Source organism: Hylobates moloch, unplaced genomic scaffold (genome assembly GCF_009828535.3).
Source record: "Hylobates moloch isolate HMO894 unplaced genomic scaffold, HMol_V3 SCAFFOLD_16, whole genome shotgun sequence".
Classification (NCBI taxonomy): Eukaryota; Metazoa; Chordata; class Mammalia; order Primates; family Hylobatidae; genus Hylobates; species Hylobates moloch.
This window is the reverse complement of record NW_026652291.1, coordinates 2,907,980-2,923,265: the sequence shown is the minus strand read 5'-3', so window position 1 is coordinate 2,923,265 and position 15,286 is coordinate 2,907,980. Positions and strand designations below refer to the sequence as shown.

General features: G+C 41.0%; 2 protein-coding genes across 3 annotated transcripts in view; one reads left to right on the top strand and one right to left on the bottom strand.

Moving 5' to 3' along the window:
• RCOR1 (REST corepressor 1) overlaps positions 1 to 15,286 on the top strand; it is a 137,234-nt gene that overhangs the window by 71,138 nt on the left and 50,810 nt on the right. The window contains exons 3-4 of one of the 2 annotated variants that reach the window (XM_058429657.1): positions 9,366 to 9,449; positions 12,383 to 12,448. In XM_058429657.1, the coding sequence (XP_058285640.1) occupies positions 9,366 to 9,449; positions 12,383 to 12,448 (150 nt within the window). The remainder of the gene's footprint in view (positions 1 to 9,365; positions 9,450 to 12,382; positions 12,449 to 15,286) is intronic. The other variant, XM_032179769.2, reaches the window with a different exon arrangement.
• On the bottom strand, positions 304 to 771 carry LOC116484817 (large ribosomal subunit protein uL23-like). Its single transcript, XM_032753724.2, has one exon. The coding sequence runs from the start codon at positions 769 to 771 to the stop codon at positions 304 to 306; it is 468 nt and encodes a 155-aa protein (XP_032609615.1).

Here is a 15,286-nt window from a genome sequence, read left to right as displayed (position 1 = left end):
TATTTTTTGTAGTGACAGGGTCTCACTTTGTTGCCCAGGCTGGTCTCAAATTCCTGACCTCAAGCAATCCTCCAGCCTTGGCCTCTCAAAGTGCTGGGATTATCGGCGTGAGCACTGTGCCCTGCCTGTGAGTTGTTATAGACTGGGTGATTCTGTAGTATGCAGCACTTCGTTGTCATTTGCATGTTGTACTTTATGTATGGTTTTCCCAAGTCATTAAATGTACATACTTCTGCAACTTTTTATTTTTTTTTTCTGGTGAAAAGATATACATATATTTAGAATTAGCCAGCTGGACTCAGTTTAGATGATCCCAATTTTGTTGGCAACATCCAAAGCATCATAATCAGGAGCTAGTTGAACGTGTGCCTCCTTCTCCCCATCAGGCCGAATCAGGGTGTTGACCATGGCCACATCAGTGTCATAGAGCTTCTTCACAGCCTGTTTGATCTGGTGCCTGTTGGCTTTAACATCTACAATGAACACAAGTGTCTTGTCTTCTCTCTTCTTCATGGCAGACTCAGTGGTCACCGGCAACTTGATGATAGTATGGTGGTCAAGCTTGTTTCTCCTGGGGGCGCTCTTCTCAGGATATTTGGGCTGCCCCTGGAGTCGCAGTGTTTTGGGCCGCTGGAAGGTGGGTGATGTGTGGATCTTTTTTTTTTTCCAGCTGTGGACGCCTTTCAACACTGCCTTCTTGGCCTTCAAAGCCTTTGCTTTGGCTTCAGCTTTAGGAGGGGCAGGAGCTTCCTTCTTTGCTTTCGGTGCCATCTTGTGAAAAGGTCTCTGCAGCTTTTAGTGTATACAGTTTCCATGATATGGTTGTACCAGATTATGAGATTATGTTGGACGTTTGAGTTCTTTCCAATTTATTGCTGTTTTCAGCAGCACTTGATGAATAACTTTGTAGATAAGTTTTTGCATAGCTTTATGAATATTTTCTTTTGGGATAAATTGCTAGAGGTTTGGGTAAACATTGCCAAACTACCCTTCAGAAAGCCTGAACTTATTTACAGTACACTTATGGTATGGTTTGGCTCTGTGTCCCCACCCAAATCTCATCTTGTAGCTCCTATAACTCCCACATGTTGTAGGAGGGACCTGGTGGTAGATAATTGAATCATGAGGCCAGATCTTTCCTGTGCTTTTCTCTTGATAGCAAATGAGTCTCACGAGATATCTAATAGTTTTAAAAAGGGGAGTTTCCCTACACAAGTGCTCCTCTCTGCCTGCTGCCATCCACGTAAGACCTTGCTTGCTCCTCCTTGCCCTCCGCCATGACTGAGGCTTCCCCAGCCACATGGAACTGTTAAATCCAGTTAAACCTCTTTGTTTTGTAAATTGCCCAGTCTCTGGTATGTCTTTATCAGCATTGTGAAAACAGACTAATGCAACTTCTCTCAACATTTTTACTGGACAGGTTTTCTGTGTTCCCTTCTAACATCCTGTTTTGCCAAACTTTTGCAAAGAATTCCATATTGTCTTTTTTCCTAACTCAACCTTTTATAAGGAACTCTTACAACATTGGTGTAAAGGTATGTCGTTAGCTGGTGGTACAGTAGTTAGAAGTTTTCTCTGGGTCATGGTGATGTTGGGAGTAATTGTATTATAGGATAATCTGGGCCCTCTGTATTTCATAAGATTGTGGTGCCTCACCATCAGTCAGGCTGTAGCTTCAGGGCTTTTTTTTCTCTTGGATTGCTTGGTGGTGCAATATCAATACAGCCTTGTCCATTCTGATTAGTGTGTTACATTACTGATAGGGCAGTGTTAAGAGAAATAGGAGAAACCTGAGCCTAAAACATTTCACTGTGAAATTCATTGGTCTCTGAAGTGTTTTGTCTTTGTTTAGGTTTGAGGATCATATGTGTCGAAATTACATTGGTGGTAAATGATAAGCTTGTTACATTGATAACATGGAAGAAAAGTTGTTTCTGGTTTCTCTTAGAGAAAAGCGATTCCCAGTCCAAGGCACCTGTGAGTCCAAGAGAATGAGAGAAGATAAGATGTTACTAGTTAGAAACTGACTATACAATTCCAGTTTCTAGTGCAGAGTTGACTTCAGTAGCATTTGATTAGCATCTAACTTCCTTCTTGGGGGAATCAGAAAGGGACATAGATTAGGCATTAGCTGAACTCAGATTACTGGAAAGTGATTGAGTCAGTTCTATTTTTTATTTTTATTTTTTGAGACAGTCTCACTCCATCACCCAGGCTGGAGTGCAGTGGTGCATTCTTGGCTCATGTCAACCTCCGCCTCCTGGGTTCAAGTGATTCTCATGCCTCAGCCACTTGAGTAGCTGGAATTACAGGTGTGAGCCACCACGCCCAGCTGGGTTTTTTTTTTTTGTGTGTGTGCATTTTTAGTAGAGCCAGGTTTTCACCACGTTGGCCAGGCTGTTCTTGAACTCTTGACCTCAAATGGTCTACCCGCCTGAGCCTCCCAAAGTGCTGGGATTACAAGTATGAGCCACCATGCCTGGCCTTGAGCCAATTCTAAGGGAAATTATTCATTCATTTTTGTCAGCTTGTAATATTGCAAATCATAGTATTTTTGAAATAACCTTCCCATGGGAATAGAGTTTATGCCCTTAAATGGTAGAGTGCTATTATAAAGAGAGATACAAGAAGAGAGGGAGTGGGTGGCATTGCAGAGATCAGGGCTACATGAGTTGCTGCCCAGCCTACTTGGTTCTCAAACTTGTCAGTCTGGATTGCTGTGTTGAAGGAAAGGGAATAGAACAATATACTCCCTTTCTAAACTTTTTTATTAATTGGCTACCTAACCTATGTTATGCATATTAATTTACTTAACATTTATGAAGTACTTATAATATGCTAGACACTGAAGATACTATGGTCTGAAAGATGTCAAATAATAGAAGAGAAAGAAAATCATAATTGCTATTATTTATCAAGTATTAAGTACAGACAGTTCTTGACTTAAACATTCGACTTAGTATTTTTCAACTTTAAGATGGTACAAAAGTGATACACACTCAGTAGAAACTGTATTTTGAATTTTGATCTTTTCCTTGGCTAGCAATATGTGGTGTGATACCCTTACATGAGATATTCAACACTTTTTTTTTTTTGGAGACAGAATTTTGCTCTTGTTGCCCAGGCTGGAATGCAGTGGCGCAATCTCACTGCAACCTCTGCCTCCCGGGTTCAAGCGATTCTCCTGCCTCAGCCTTCCGAGTAGCTGGGATTACAGGCATGCACCACCATGCCTGACTAATTCTGTATTTTTAGTAGAGATAGGGTTTCTCCATGTTGGTCAGGCTGGTCTCAAACTCCTGACCTCTGGTGATCCATCCACCCACCTCGGCCTCCCAAAGTACTGGGATTACAGGTATGAGCCACCACACCTGGCCTCAACACTTTTTTTCTTTTTTTAAATGAAATAGGCTTTGTTAGATGGCCTTGCCCAACTACAGGCTAATGTAAGTGTTCTGAGCATGTTTAAGGTAGGCTAGGCTATGATGCCCATTAGGTTGGGTATATTAAGTGCATTTTTGGATTACAATATTTTCAATTTATGATGCATTTATCAGGACTAACACTGTTGTAAGCTGAGGAGCATCTGTATGTACCAGGTACTTGTTTAATAGGTGGCCTTTCTAATCCTCATAGAAACCCATGCAAGGTAGGCATTACCCTCTCCATTTTTCTTTAGGGTTAGTGAAGCTAAATAGCTTGTTCATCATCACTCAACAACAAAGTGGTTAAAATGGGATACAGGTGTACCATGGGATTGAGTCCCAGATGTGAGTTCAGATCCTGACCAGTGTTAGGATCTAAGTGCAAGTCACTTAACTCCTTTTCAAATGTGGACTACAACAGTTCTTATCTCATAGGGCTTTTTTGGTGTGTGTTATGTGACAGATAGGTGAAGTGGTTAGCCCAGTTACTGGCACGTAGTAATAGTTAATAATTATATCAGATCATACTGGCTCAAAAGTCATTAATAGTAGTTACTGCTGGTAGTTGAGTCTTACAAAGCCATTGTTCTCTCCACATGTCTTTATGCAAATCATTAATGATGAGAGCCTAAACTGTGATAGAGGAGGTGTCCCCAGTGATATGAGAGTATTGAAGAGGAATGGGCTGCTAACCTGGACTAGGAGAGTAAGCAGACTTACAAAGATGGTGATCCTTGAGGGGTCGTGAAGCATTATTAGGAGTTAGCTGGTGGGAAGAGGTAAAGAGAAGGAAGTGGGTTAGAGAACAGACATGGCAAAGCAAAAAGGCCCAGAAATGTAATGACCATGTGAGGGATAGAGTCCTGAGTGTGAGACATAGGTTAGAAAGATAAGCAGGCCAGATTATGAAGGGTCTTGCATGCCATGGGTTTTTTCCCTAAAGACAATGGGGGAAGCAGCAGAAGGATTTTTTATTTTGGAATAATTTTAGATTTACAGGAAAGTTGTAAAGATAGTACAAAGAGTTTCCATATACCCTACACCCAGTTTCCCGTTATTAACATCTTACATTAGTGTGGTACATTTGTTACAATTAGTGATTGATTGATTTGTAATTATTACCTGAAGTTCATAATTTATTCTTATGTTCTTAGTTTTTACCTAATACCCCTTTTCTGTTCCAGAATCCCATCGAAGATACCACGTTACATTTAGTTGCCTTGTTGCTTTAGATTCCTCTTGGGCTGTGACAGTTTCTCAAGATTTTTCTTGTTTTTGATGATGTTTTAGCTTTAAGGAGTACTAATCAGAAATTTTGCAGGATGTTTCTCAATTGGGATTTGTCTGGCATTTTTCTCATTATTATACTAAGATTATGAGTTTGGGGTAGGAAGACCACAGAAGTAGAGTGCCATTTCATCCCATCCAAGGGTACATACCATCAACATGACTGATGATTGCTCATGTTGACCTTTGTTGCCTGGCGGAGTACTTTACAGTGGAAATGTCTGAGTTTGTTAGATGTTTCAGCTGTAAAGTACTCTTCCATCTCCTGCTCCGCCCCTTTCCATACAACCCCCTTTTTTGGAAAGAGGTCACTATGCACAGCCCACACTGAAGGGGAAGGGAGTTATGATCCAAAAGACTTTTAACATGGAAAGTGATTTGATCAGAATTATGCTCCAGGGCCAGGCACGGTGGCTCATGCCCATAATTCCAGCACTTTGGGAGAGGAGGCGGGAGGATGGGTTGAGCCCAGGAGTTTGAGGCTGCGGTGAGCTATGATCACATCACTGCACTCCATCCTGGACAAACAGGGCAAGACCCTGTTTCTTAAAAAAATAAAGAATGGGCTGGGCGTTGTGGCTCACACCTGTAATCCCAGCACTTTGGGAGACCAAGGCAGGTGGATCACCTGAGGTCAGGAGTTCGAGACCAGCCTGGCCAACATGGTGAAACCCCATCTCTACTAAAAATATAAAAACTAGCCGGGCGTGGTGGTGGGTTCCTGTAATCCCAGCTACTCGGGAGGCTGAGGGAGGAGAATTGCTTGAACCCAGGAGATGGAGGTTGCAGTGAGCTGACATGGTGCCACTGTGCCCCAGCCTCGGCAACAGAGTGAGACTCCGTTTCAAAAATAATAATAATAATAATAATAATAATAATAATAAAGAGTGAATTGTGCTTCAGAAAGACTGCTCTAGCTAGTGGAGCAACTGAATTTGAGGAGACCGAATTTATCCTGCAACCCTTAAGACAGGACAAGATGAGAAACCATGAAGTTGGAAACTGAAGGTTGGTGGCAGCAGGGTTGGAGAGCGATGGATTTGAGAAAAGTTGAAGAGGTTAGTGGATGGGGTTCAGTGAGTTTTGCAGAGAGTGTGTGCTCGAGTGCTAGTAGCAGATGAGGGGACTCCAAGATGACTTGCAGCCATATTGCTGGGAGTTGGTGACTATACAAGTGATAGTGTTAATTTTTTAGGTAAACAAGAAGAAACAGCTTGTTGATAGTGGTAAGGGTGAATGAGAGGGCGATAAGCTGTGTCAAGATGCTTTTTGAATTGTTATTGGCTTATATGTGTATTCTGTCTTGAGATACAGATTTAGAAGTCACTACCATAATAAATGTGGTTTGAGAAATTTGCAGTGTTAGATGTTGTGGCATAGGAGTAATTAATACCAGATGAAAAAGAGGAACCCAGGGAACACTGATGTTTAAAAAAGTGGTAGAGAAAACGTGGGGAAAGGTCAACTTTTGTTAAAATCTCTTATTACTATTCATGTGGCTGTTTAATTCCTCTACATCACATCGTCTCTTCTGTTCACCCTGGAGGTGTAAAACACTATACAAAGGACAGAACACACTATACATGTTTAGAACATTTCTTCTGAGGATAGTTACTGCTGTGGTAATGCAGTTACTGTTGTGGTGATGCTAATGAGAATAAATCTTGCTAAAATTAAGAATCAAGACAGCTGAAGACCTATGGAAAGCAATTGACCGAACAGTACTACTTCAGGTCAGGTAAGCAGTGGCAGTACAAGAGTGAAGAATGGATTCTTTGTTACCAAGGAATTAACAATCTAGTTGGGTATTTACTGGGTAATACAATACAAAGTAAGCAATGGTAATTGGTTATGTGTATGTCAGTTGTGGCATGAGAGTTTCTACCTCGGCTAACTGCTGAAGCCCTTTCTGTCTGTCTTCTCTCCCTGTCCAGCTTTGTTCTTGCCTGCCTTTTTATTTTTTACAGTCCCTCTCCTTTTTGGCGGAGGGGGGGAGCAGCTAGTGGTAGTGGGAGTATACATACCTCTCGTTAACCAACTGTGATGTAAGTTAAGATTTTTAAAAAATGTTTCTGTTTTTTAAAAACAAGTGAATAGAGCATTTATTATCATGGAGGAAAAAATCCTCAAAGAAAAAATCTGTTTAGCTTTTAAATTATTTGTGAAATCGCTAATCTTTGAGGCAAAAAATTTTTTCCCGTAAATTTAGGAGAACATGAGATTTGAGTTTTTAAGGAGTTTATAGCGTGCCTATGTTTATTGTAGATTTTAATTCCAGAGAGCTGGTGATTGGAAATTATGGACCTATTTGTTCCAATTTAAACTTTTAGCATTTAAAAAGGAAGAGATTAGAGAAGAGAGAACCAGACAGTAGGTATATACTTTGTAGAAAGATATAGATATTTAATGTAATCCCAGCACTTTGAGAGGCCGAGGCGGGCAGATCACCTGAAGTCGGGAGTTTGAGACCAGCTTGGGATGCTGAGGCAGGAGAATCGCTTGAACCCAGGAGGCGGAGGTTGCAGTGAGCCGAGATCGTGCCACTGCACTCCAGCCTGGGCAACAAGAGTGAAACTCAGTCTCAAAAAAAAAAAAAAAAAGAAAAAAAGAAAAGATACAGGTATTTGAATACCAAAGTTGCTTCTGACTTCCTCATTTTATAGAGAGTGAACTGTTGTCAGTTGGGAATTCTTAAGCCATTTAACTTAAATGTTAAAATACTTAATGTGGATATCATGGGGAGGAAAAATGTTCTTTATATACTTTGGTTTTTGATCATAATTTATGGTGTCTTTAAAATCTAGGCTGTGTAGCATAATGGTTAACACCACCAACTCTGGCTTCTGCTGTTTTCATACCTCTTCCTTAAGCTTCGACTCAGCTTCACTGCTCATAGGTGTGATGTTGGGCAGCTTACTTCATCTCTCTGTGCTTTAATTTCCTCATCTATAAAATGGATAGTCGTAAGATTGAAATGATGAACTAAGGCATGTCAAAGTACAGAGTGCCTAGCACATAGTAAGCATATATAACTGTTATAGCAATACTCTTGCCATTCCCTTTGATTTCTATCTTTTTGATTACCCAACGTCAGAAGCCAAAAATTTTGGAGTCACAAAACGTTTTTTGTTCCCTAACATAATTAAGTTAAATTTACTTATGCTTAGCATCTCAGGATATGTTGAAAGTATGGGTGGCCAGTTCATACATTTAGGAATAAGAATTATAAGAATTTACCTTTTTTTTTTTTTTTTGAGAAAAAACCTTGCTTTGTACTCCAGGCTGGAGTGCAGTGGCACGACCTCAGCTCACTGCAACCTCTGCCTCCTGGGTTCAAGCAATTCTCTGGCCTCAGCCTCCCGAGTAGCTGGGATTACAGGTGTGTGCCACCATGCCTGACTAATTAGCTGGGTGTGGTGGTGCACACTTGTAGTCCCAGCTACTCGAGAGGCTGAGGCAGGAGAATCGCTTGAACCCGGGAGGCAGAGGTTGCAGTGAGCCGAGATCACACCACTGCACTCCAGCCTGGGTGACTGAGTGAGACTCTGTCTCAAAAAAAAGGTAAACTCAAAGGCGGTCACTCCATCTTTTTTGTCATATTTCTTTCTCATCTACATCCTCTTCCCATCTGCAACAGACATTCAACTTTTAATTTTACCTAATTCATACTGTTCACGCTTTGGGTCCTTTTCACTATTCTATTATGGTTCTTTAAAGTAACTGTCTCTGAGATTTTACTAAAAATGTAAAATTTCCTCTTTATGAAACCTAGAACACATTGGTAGACAAAATTAAAGATGGAAGATCTGGTGGTATCATAAAAGAAGAAATTCATTAACCAGACTCTGGGTTTCCTAGATTTTTGTTTATAGTAGGTTGTATGTTATATTTAGTTGCATTTTTCCCCCAAGAGTTTAGGTTCCATAACTTTCATCATATTTTCAGAGTAATTCATTTAAAGGAGAAAAGGTGGCCAAAATTAACCTTTAGAATGAATAAGTTTGGGCCTAACCAGTGTGAAGGTATGGTCACTGAACTTCTGTTTCTCGAGTCTTTGCCTTCTGAAGATAATGTTTTAGATATGTGTATTGTAATAGATGACAGCTGCTTGCGGTTAATTCAGTAATACATGTCAGCTCCACCCTTGGCACTTTTAAACCTTTTGGCCTACTATTTTGCATTAGATTTTTTAAGAATTAGTATGCATTTTAGAAGTTTCCTTTCAGGTTAAACTTTTTAAATAGTTATTCTTTAATAATGCTGTTAAAAGAATTTTGAGATTTCTATTGCCAAGTCACTAAAAAGTTACCCAGGCAGAGAAGGCTAAGGGTGCTGCAAGCACACATGAAGAATTAATATTTTAAAAGAACCTTTGAGCACCTTGGCACGTGTGGATTTCTTTTTGGATGTCTCATGCCTGAAAGCAGAGCAGCATACTGTAAAATCAGTAGAAGTAGGAAAGGACTTCCAAGTAGAAATGTTTCAGCAGACTCTCGCCTCCCCCATCTCCATCCTCACTCTGATGTTAAGTGTGGGGTCCCATTGGGCCAGATACAGGTAAAAGGTGGGTGATGTCATTAAAAGGTATTGTTACTTATAGCTTATTTTATGTGTTACATTTTAATAAGAATTTTCTTTTTTCTTTCTCCCAAGCCAAACTGGCAAGACGCAGTCAAGAACGCGACAATCTTGGCATGTTGGTCTGGTCACCCAATCAAAATCTGTCAGAAGCAAAGTGTAAGTCTTGGAGCACTTTATTTTCCACCTTTCTTGTTTAATGTAAGGTTTTAAAGGTACCTTTGAAGCTAAAAGCTTCTATATGTATTAAATTTCTCTTCTATTTTAAGATAAATAAGTTTTTAAGTGTATATTTCTTTTTTAAAAAATTATTATTTTTTGAGATGGAGTCTGGCTCTGTTGCCCAGGCTGGAGTGCAGCAGCACGATCTGGGCTCCCTGCAATCTCTGCTTCCTGGGCTCAGGTGATTCTCCAGCCCCAGCCTCCTGAATAGCTGGGATTACAGGCGCCCATTACCACACCCAGCTAATTTTTGTATTTTTAGTAGAGATGGGGTTTTGCCATGTTGGCCAGGCTGGTCTCAAACTCCTGACTTCAGGTGATCCGCCTGCCATGGCCTCCCAAAGTATTGGGATTACAGGCGTGAGCCGCTGCGCCCTGCGATCTATTCCATTTTTTAACATGTTCTTTTTTACAGAGCACTAAAAATCTGCCTCCCTGTAATTTGTAAAAGCTTTATTTTCCTGAACTTTACTAAATAAGTTTGCTTCCATATGTGTCCTTTAAATGTTCAGTCATCGTATCTCCTTTACTGTCTGAGTCCAAGCTAGTTGCTTCAGGTGCCTTTTCAAGTGTTTTTTTGGGGGTCTCTTTTCATCTTCTGTTGTCCTTCTAAGTATGTTCCAGTTGGTCGCAATGTCCATCTTAAATTGTACTCAGAACTGAATATGAAGAATACTGAGCATTTTTTGAACCTTTATGCCAGCACAGTACTGATGCTTTTCATACTCCTGTATCATTCAGTGTTCACAGTAACCCAGGAGGAAGATTTTGTCTCTGTTTTACAGATGGCATCCCATAGTTCAAAGAGTCAGAGGGTTGTAAAAGTAGCACAGATAGTGAGTGGTGGACCAAGTAGTTCACTCCTGGGTCATAATCTCACTTACTTCTCAGGCTGTGTTCATTCAGCCTGTTAGCCACTGTCTTTCTGTTATTACAGTTTAAAGTTGTGTTAGTCACTTTTCCTATTGTATTACTTATTGGAGTCTTTGGAGTCAGAATTTAATTTTAATATTATCTTATTTTTCATAGACCTAGAAGAAAAGAGCAGAATATGGAAAGTTAATTGATTTTTAAACAATGGTATTGCCTGTAAAATAAATTTACAGTTTTATTGTAAACCCTGATTACAATTGTTTTAAGTTTAAAGTTGGTTAAAACTTTAAACTTTAAAATAACTAACCTGTCCACTGAGGCTCCCAGTGGACAGCGAGCTCTGCTTATGGCTGAGACACACTTGAGCCAGGCCAGAGGCGTAGGAGGACCAAATTTGACAGATATCAATACACGATTCTTCCTGAGGCCTTTGAAATGGACCCTTATCCTGGAATTACTGTCAGAAAAGAAATGGCCAGAAAAACAGACTCCCGAGCCACGAATCCAGGTTTGGTTTCAGAATTGGAGAGGTGGACTACCGAAAAGAAGCCAGAGCAGCCCCAGCGTAGAGGCAGCCTGGGCGCAGGCCCCCGCCCCTGCCCCCACCCCCGCCCCATCCCAGATCCTGGTCAGCCTGGGGGAAGCCAGCAGGGCTTCCTCAGGGTCCCAAGCAATGTGGGCAACTTCTCTTGGGAATCGGAGGATGCTTTGGACCAAGCTCTCCTCTGGGGGCACGCTGATGTTCCGTGCGCGAACGTGGCCCCCGCCCCGCTGACCTGGAGATGGCAGCCAGTGCGCCGGGCCACCCTTAGGGAGACGTCCCTTGATCTCCGCCCTCGGGCCCAGTGCTGCTTCCGGGTCCCTCTTGCCACCAGCCCTTCCCACAGCTGGAAGCTGGCAGTGCTGGGCCTCAAGTTCATCCCAGGGCACCCGGCCTGCTCCCCGTACACGGGTCCCTAGCCCTGCGGGGGCTGGGGCTGTGCCCTCCTGCTGTGGAGCAGCAGCCGAGGTGGGGCTGGTAGCTGGGGGAGGCGCCTATGTGCGCCACGACCTGGGAGCAGCCCTCTCTGCCCCAGCCCCCGCAGCTCTGACCGTATCCCGTCTCTCTGCCCCTTTCCTGGCCGTAGCCACAGCCACAGCCGTGGCAGGGCCCCACTGAGCGCTAGGAACAGGTTCCTTGTCTTCCTCCAGAACCCAACTCGCACAGGAGGCCCCAGCACCCCTGCCCCCAACCCGCTGCGGAGTCTGAACCTCAAGCGACTGCACGGCAAACCCGTGGAAATGACCTGTCAGTGTCAGGCAATGGAAGACAGATGAACTAAGCCAGGGCTCATCGGTAGTGTTCCCGTTATGAAAATTGAAGAGGAATATCAAGATTTGTTTACTTTGTCGTGGAAGGGCTTCCAGACATACCTTTCAGGGAAATCAAGTTTGTTAGGGTGGAAGGGCCTTGGGGTGCATGGGACCTGGGGGTTTTCCTTTAGATGGGATAAAAAAGGATTGACTTTATAGAATTCATCTGTCTTTCCATTTATTAACCGAGTAAACACGGAGCACTTCGAGTGAACAAAGTCCACTAGAGAGAAGGCAGGATGAGGACGGCTTTGTAGAAATGTGTTATTTTGTATCAGTAAAGAGCAATGATTTCTACTCTGGGAAAAAAACAAACACTTACCTAAAAGTAATATTTACATATTGTTGAAAGTTCATAGATAAAAGTAGAAAGAATAAAAAAAATTCACCTATTATTCCATCACCCAGAGGTGATAATCGTTAAACATTTTGGGGTGTTTCTTCCAATTTTTTTTGTATGTATTTATATAAGTGAGATGATAGATTATCTGTGTGTGGGTATGTGTGTATTGTCTTCCTGAACATCGGACCTAAGCAGTTTCCACGTTGTTAAAACTGCTTATAAAGGTTTTAAATAACTAGATGTAATACTTTATCATATGGATGTATCAGTATGTTTAACAATTACTCTATTGAAAATTTAGGTGTCTCAGTTTTGGAAGAATATGGAAGTCTTGGTTGTCCAGCACTTATTCTGACATTAAGTAGAAGTAAGTGATTTAGGACATATTTCTAGCAGATACTAAAAAATTGTATATAAGGATGTCTGGAGATCCCTGGCTTTTCTTGTGTGTGTGTGTGTGTGTGTTTTTTTTTTTTTTTTTTCTTTTCAAAGTGGCTGTTCAGAGTTCTGCCTCTTAGGGTTACTGAAAGCTTATAAAGTTATGTTGTAATTATAAAAATAAACGCTACTTTAGAAAATTCAAACAGTACATAATGCATAATATATAATTGTTTTCCACAAAATGTGAACTGTTATCAGTCTGCTCATAAATACATCTGGGACTTTGTTTCATCTCAGTATAGCTACAGTTATCTAATTTTTTTTTACTGTAACTAGTATGGATGTATCATAATTTAGCCTTTTTTTAAACAAAATTACCTGTATTACCTATTGATGAATATTTATAATCTTAGTTCTTTTTTTAAACTCTGTTTTTTAAAAAACCTGATCCATAGAATGACTTTAGCTTAACATTAATGAATTGTACATTTCTTTTTTTTTTTTTTTTTGAGACAGAGGTTTATTCTTATTGCCCAGGCTGGAGTGCAGTTGTGCAATCTTGGCTCACTGCAACCTCCACCTCCTGGGCTCAAGAGAGTCTCCTGCCTCAGCCTCCCAAGTAGCTAGGACTACACATGCAGGCCACTGCACCTGGCCTTGAATTGTACATTTCAGAATAGCTAGAAGAGGGCTGAGTGCGGTGTCTCACCCCTATAATCCCAGCACTTTGAGAGGCCGAGGCGAGCTGATCACTTGAGTTCAAGAGTTTGAGACCAGCCTGGGCAACATGGCGAAACCCCATGTCTCTCCAAAAGTCCAGAAGTTAGCTGGGTGCGTGGCATGTGCCTGTAGTCCCAGCACTTGGAGGCGGAGATGAGGATGCTTGAGCTCAGGAGTTCAAGACCAGCCTGGGCAACATAGACCTCCCCTCTGTTAAAAAAAAGGAGGGGGAGGCTAAAAGAGAATAATTTAGAGTGTTCCTAATGTAGAGAAAATGTAAATATTTAGGATTATGGATATCCCAGTTACCCTGATTTGATTATATGAATGTATCAGATTATCACATGTACCCTGGAAATATGTACATCTAATATGTATCAGTAAAATAAAATACATATATTTTAAGAGAGGATCTTGGCTCTGTTGTCCATGCTGGAGTGCAGTGGCACAGTCATAGCTCACTGCAGCCTTGAACTCCGGGGCTCAAGCTATCATTTTAAAAAAAGCAAGAGTGAAGATTTTTGCCCCTTAATACATTTCTTATTTTCTTGTTTAAAATAGATTTCATATTTTAGAGGCATTTTAGCTTCACAGCTAAATTGAACAGAAAGTACAGAGTGCCCATTTATCTTCTGCCCCCACACACCCACAGCCTCCCCCAGTGTGAACATCCTGGGCCAGAGTCCACCAAAGGGATACGTTTGTTACAATCAACCAGCCTACAGTGACACATTTTTATCACCCGAAATTCATAGTTTACATTAAGCTTCACTCTTGTGTTGTACGTTCTGTGGATTCAGACAAATGTATAATGACCTGTCCACCAATGTAGTTATCTTCGTTTCACTGGTTTAAGAAACCTCTGTGCTCCACCTGTTCATCTCCCTCTCTGCCTCCTAATCCCTGGCAACTGTTGATCGTTTTACTGTTTCTGTAGAATGCCTTCCAGCTGGAATCATATAGTATGTAGCCTTTTCAAATTGGCTTCTTTCACTTAGCAACATACATTCAAGGTTCCTCTGTCTCTTTTCATGGCTGGATAGTTCATTTCTTTTTAGTGCTGAATAATATACCATTGTCTAGCTATGCCACAGTTTATCTGGTGTATTGTCATGCTAGGAACTCCTCTCCCACCCCCACATTACAAACAGACTGATGTCTTCTGTCTTCCCCTCCTTTTTTACATCGTTGTTTCAACTGAAATTATTGGATTATATTTTTTCCTTCACTTATGTTAAACTCATACATACTTTGTGCCTGGACTTCATTCTTTTCAGTGTTCCTGGCTCTATATTTGTTCTTTTAGGTGAATCTTAGACTTGTGGTAACAAGTTCTGTCCAAAAGTATCTCAATTCAGATTATACTGAATTCGTGTTTATCTACTGAGTTTTCATTTACATTTTAATTGAACAGCTTTGTGTCTGGGAATGTACCAGGAGTGAAAGGTTCAGGAATCTCATACTCTAATGGAGAGACAGAAAAAATGAACATGTGAGCAAATAATTTATGTGTAGTTTTCCTAGGGCAACTCTTCCTTTTTAGAGGTAAAAACACTGGGGTCTACAGAAGTAAAGTCAAATGTTTAAGATCCCATAGCCAGTTATTATAGTAGCCAAGTTTTAGCTAGATCTCTTGTCTCCAGACTATATTTACCACACCTGTCTGCCTTTGTAGGCTGCTTCATTTAATAAACTATAATTCAATGCTTAAAACATTAATACTGTACTAGTTTTTTTGGGCTGTGTCTAAGTAAAACCCATTTAATGAGAGATATGACTTATGGGATATGCCTAGAAAATGTGGCCTGTAGAGAGACGTTTCATGTTGAGGAAGTGTAAATAATTCCCAATAACATAGATTAGAACAATGAGTTTAAATATTAAATGATCATGGAAAATTACTTGATGAAACCATGACTTGAGATTTCAGCAACAAAGGAGTGAATGAAGTGCAATCTGCCATCATGTGTAATCTGGAGGGTGGCAGACTGAGAAACTGAAAAATGTTCACTTATTGGAGAAGAGTACAGTTGACTCATGATTTTTACATCAAGCATCTCCCATGTACCACTGAGTCAATATTCTGATGTTCCCGTTGGGACTC

Excerpts from the sequence above, each read along its gene's own strand:
- LOC116484817 (XM_032753724.2), bottom strand. The coding sequence starts at position 771 with ATGGCACCGAAAGCAAAGAAGGAAGCTCCTGCCCCTCCTAAAGCTGAA.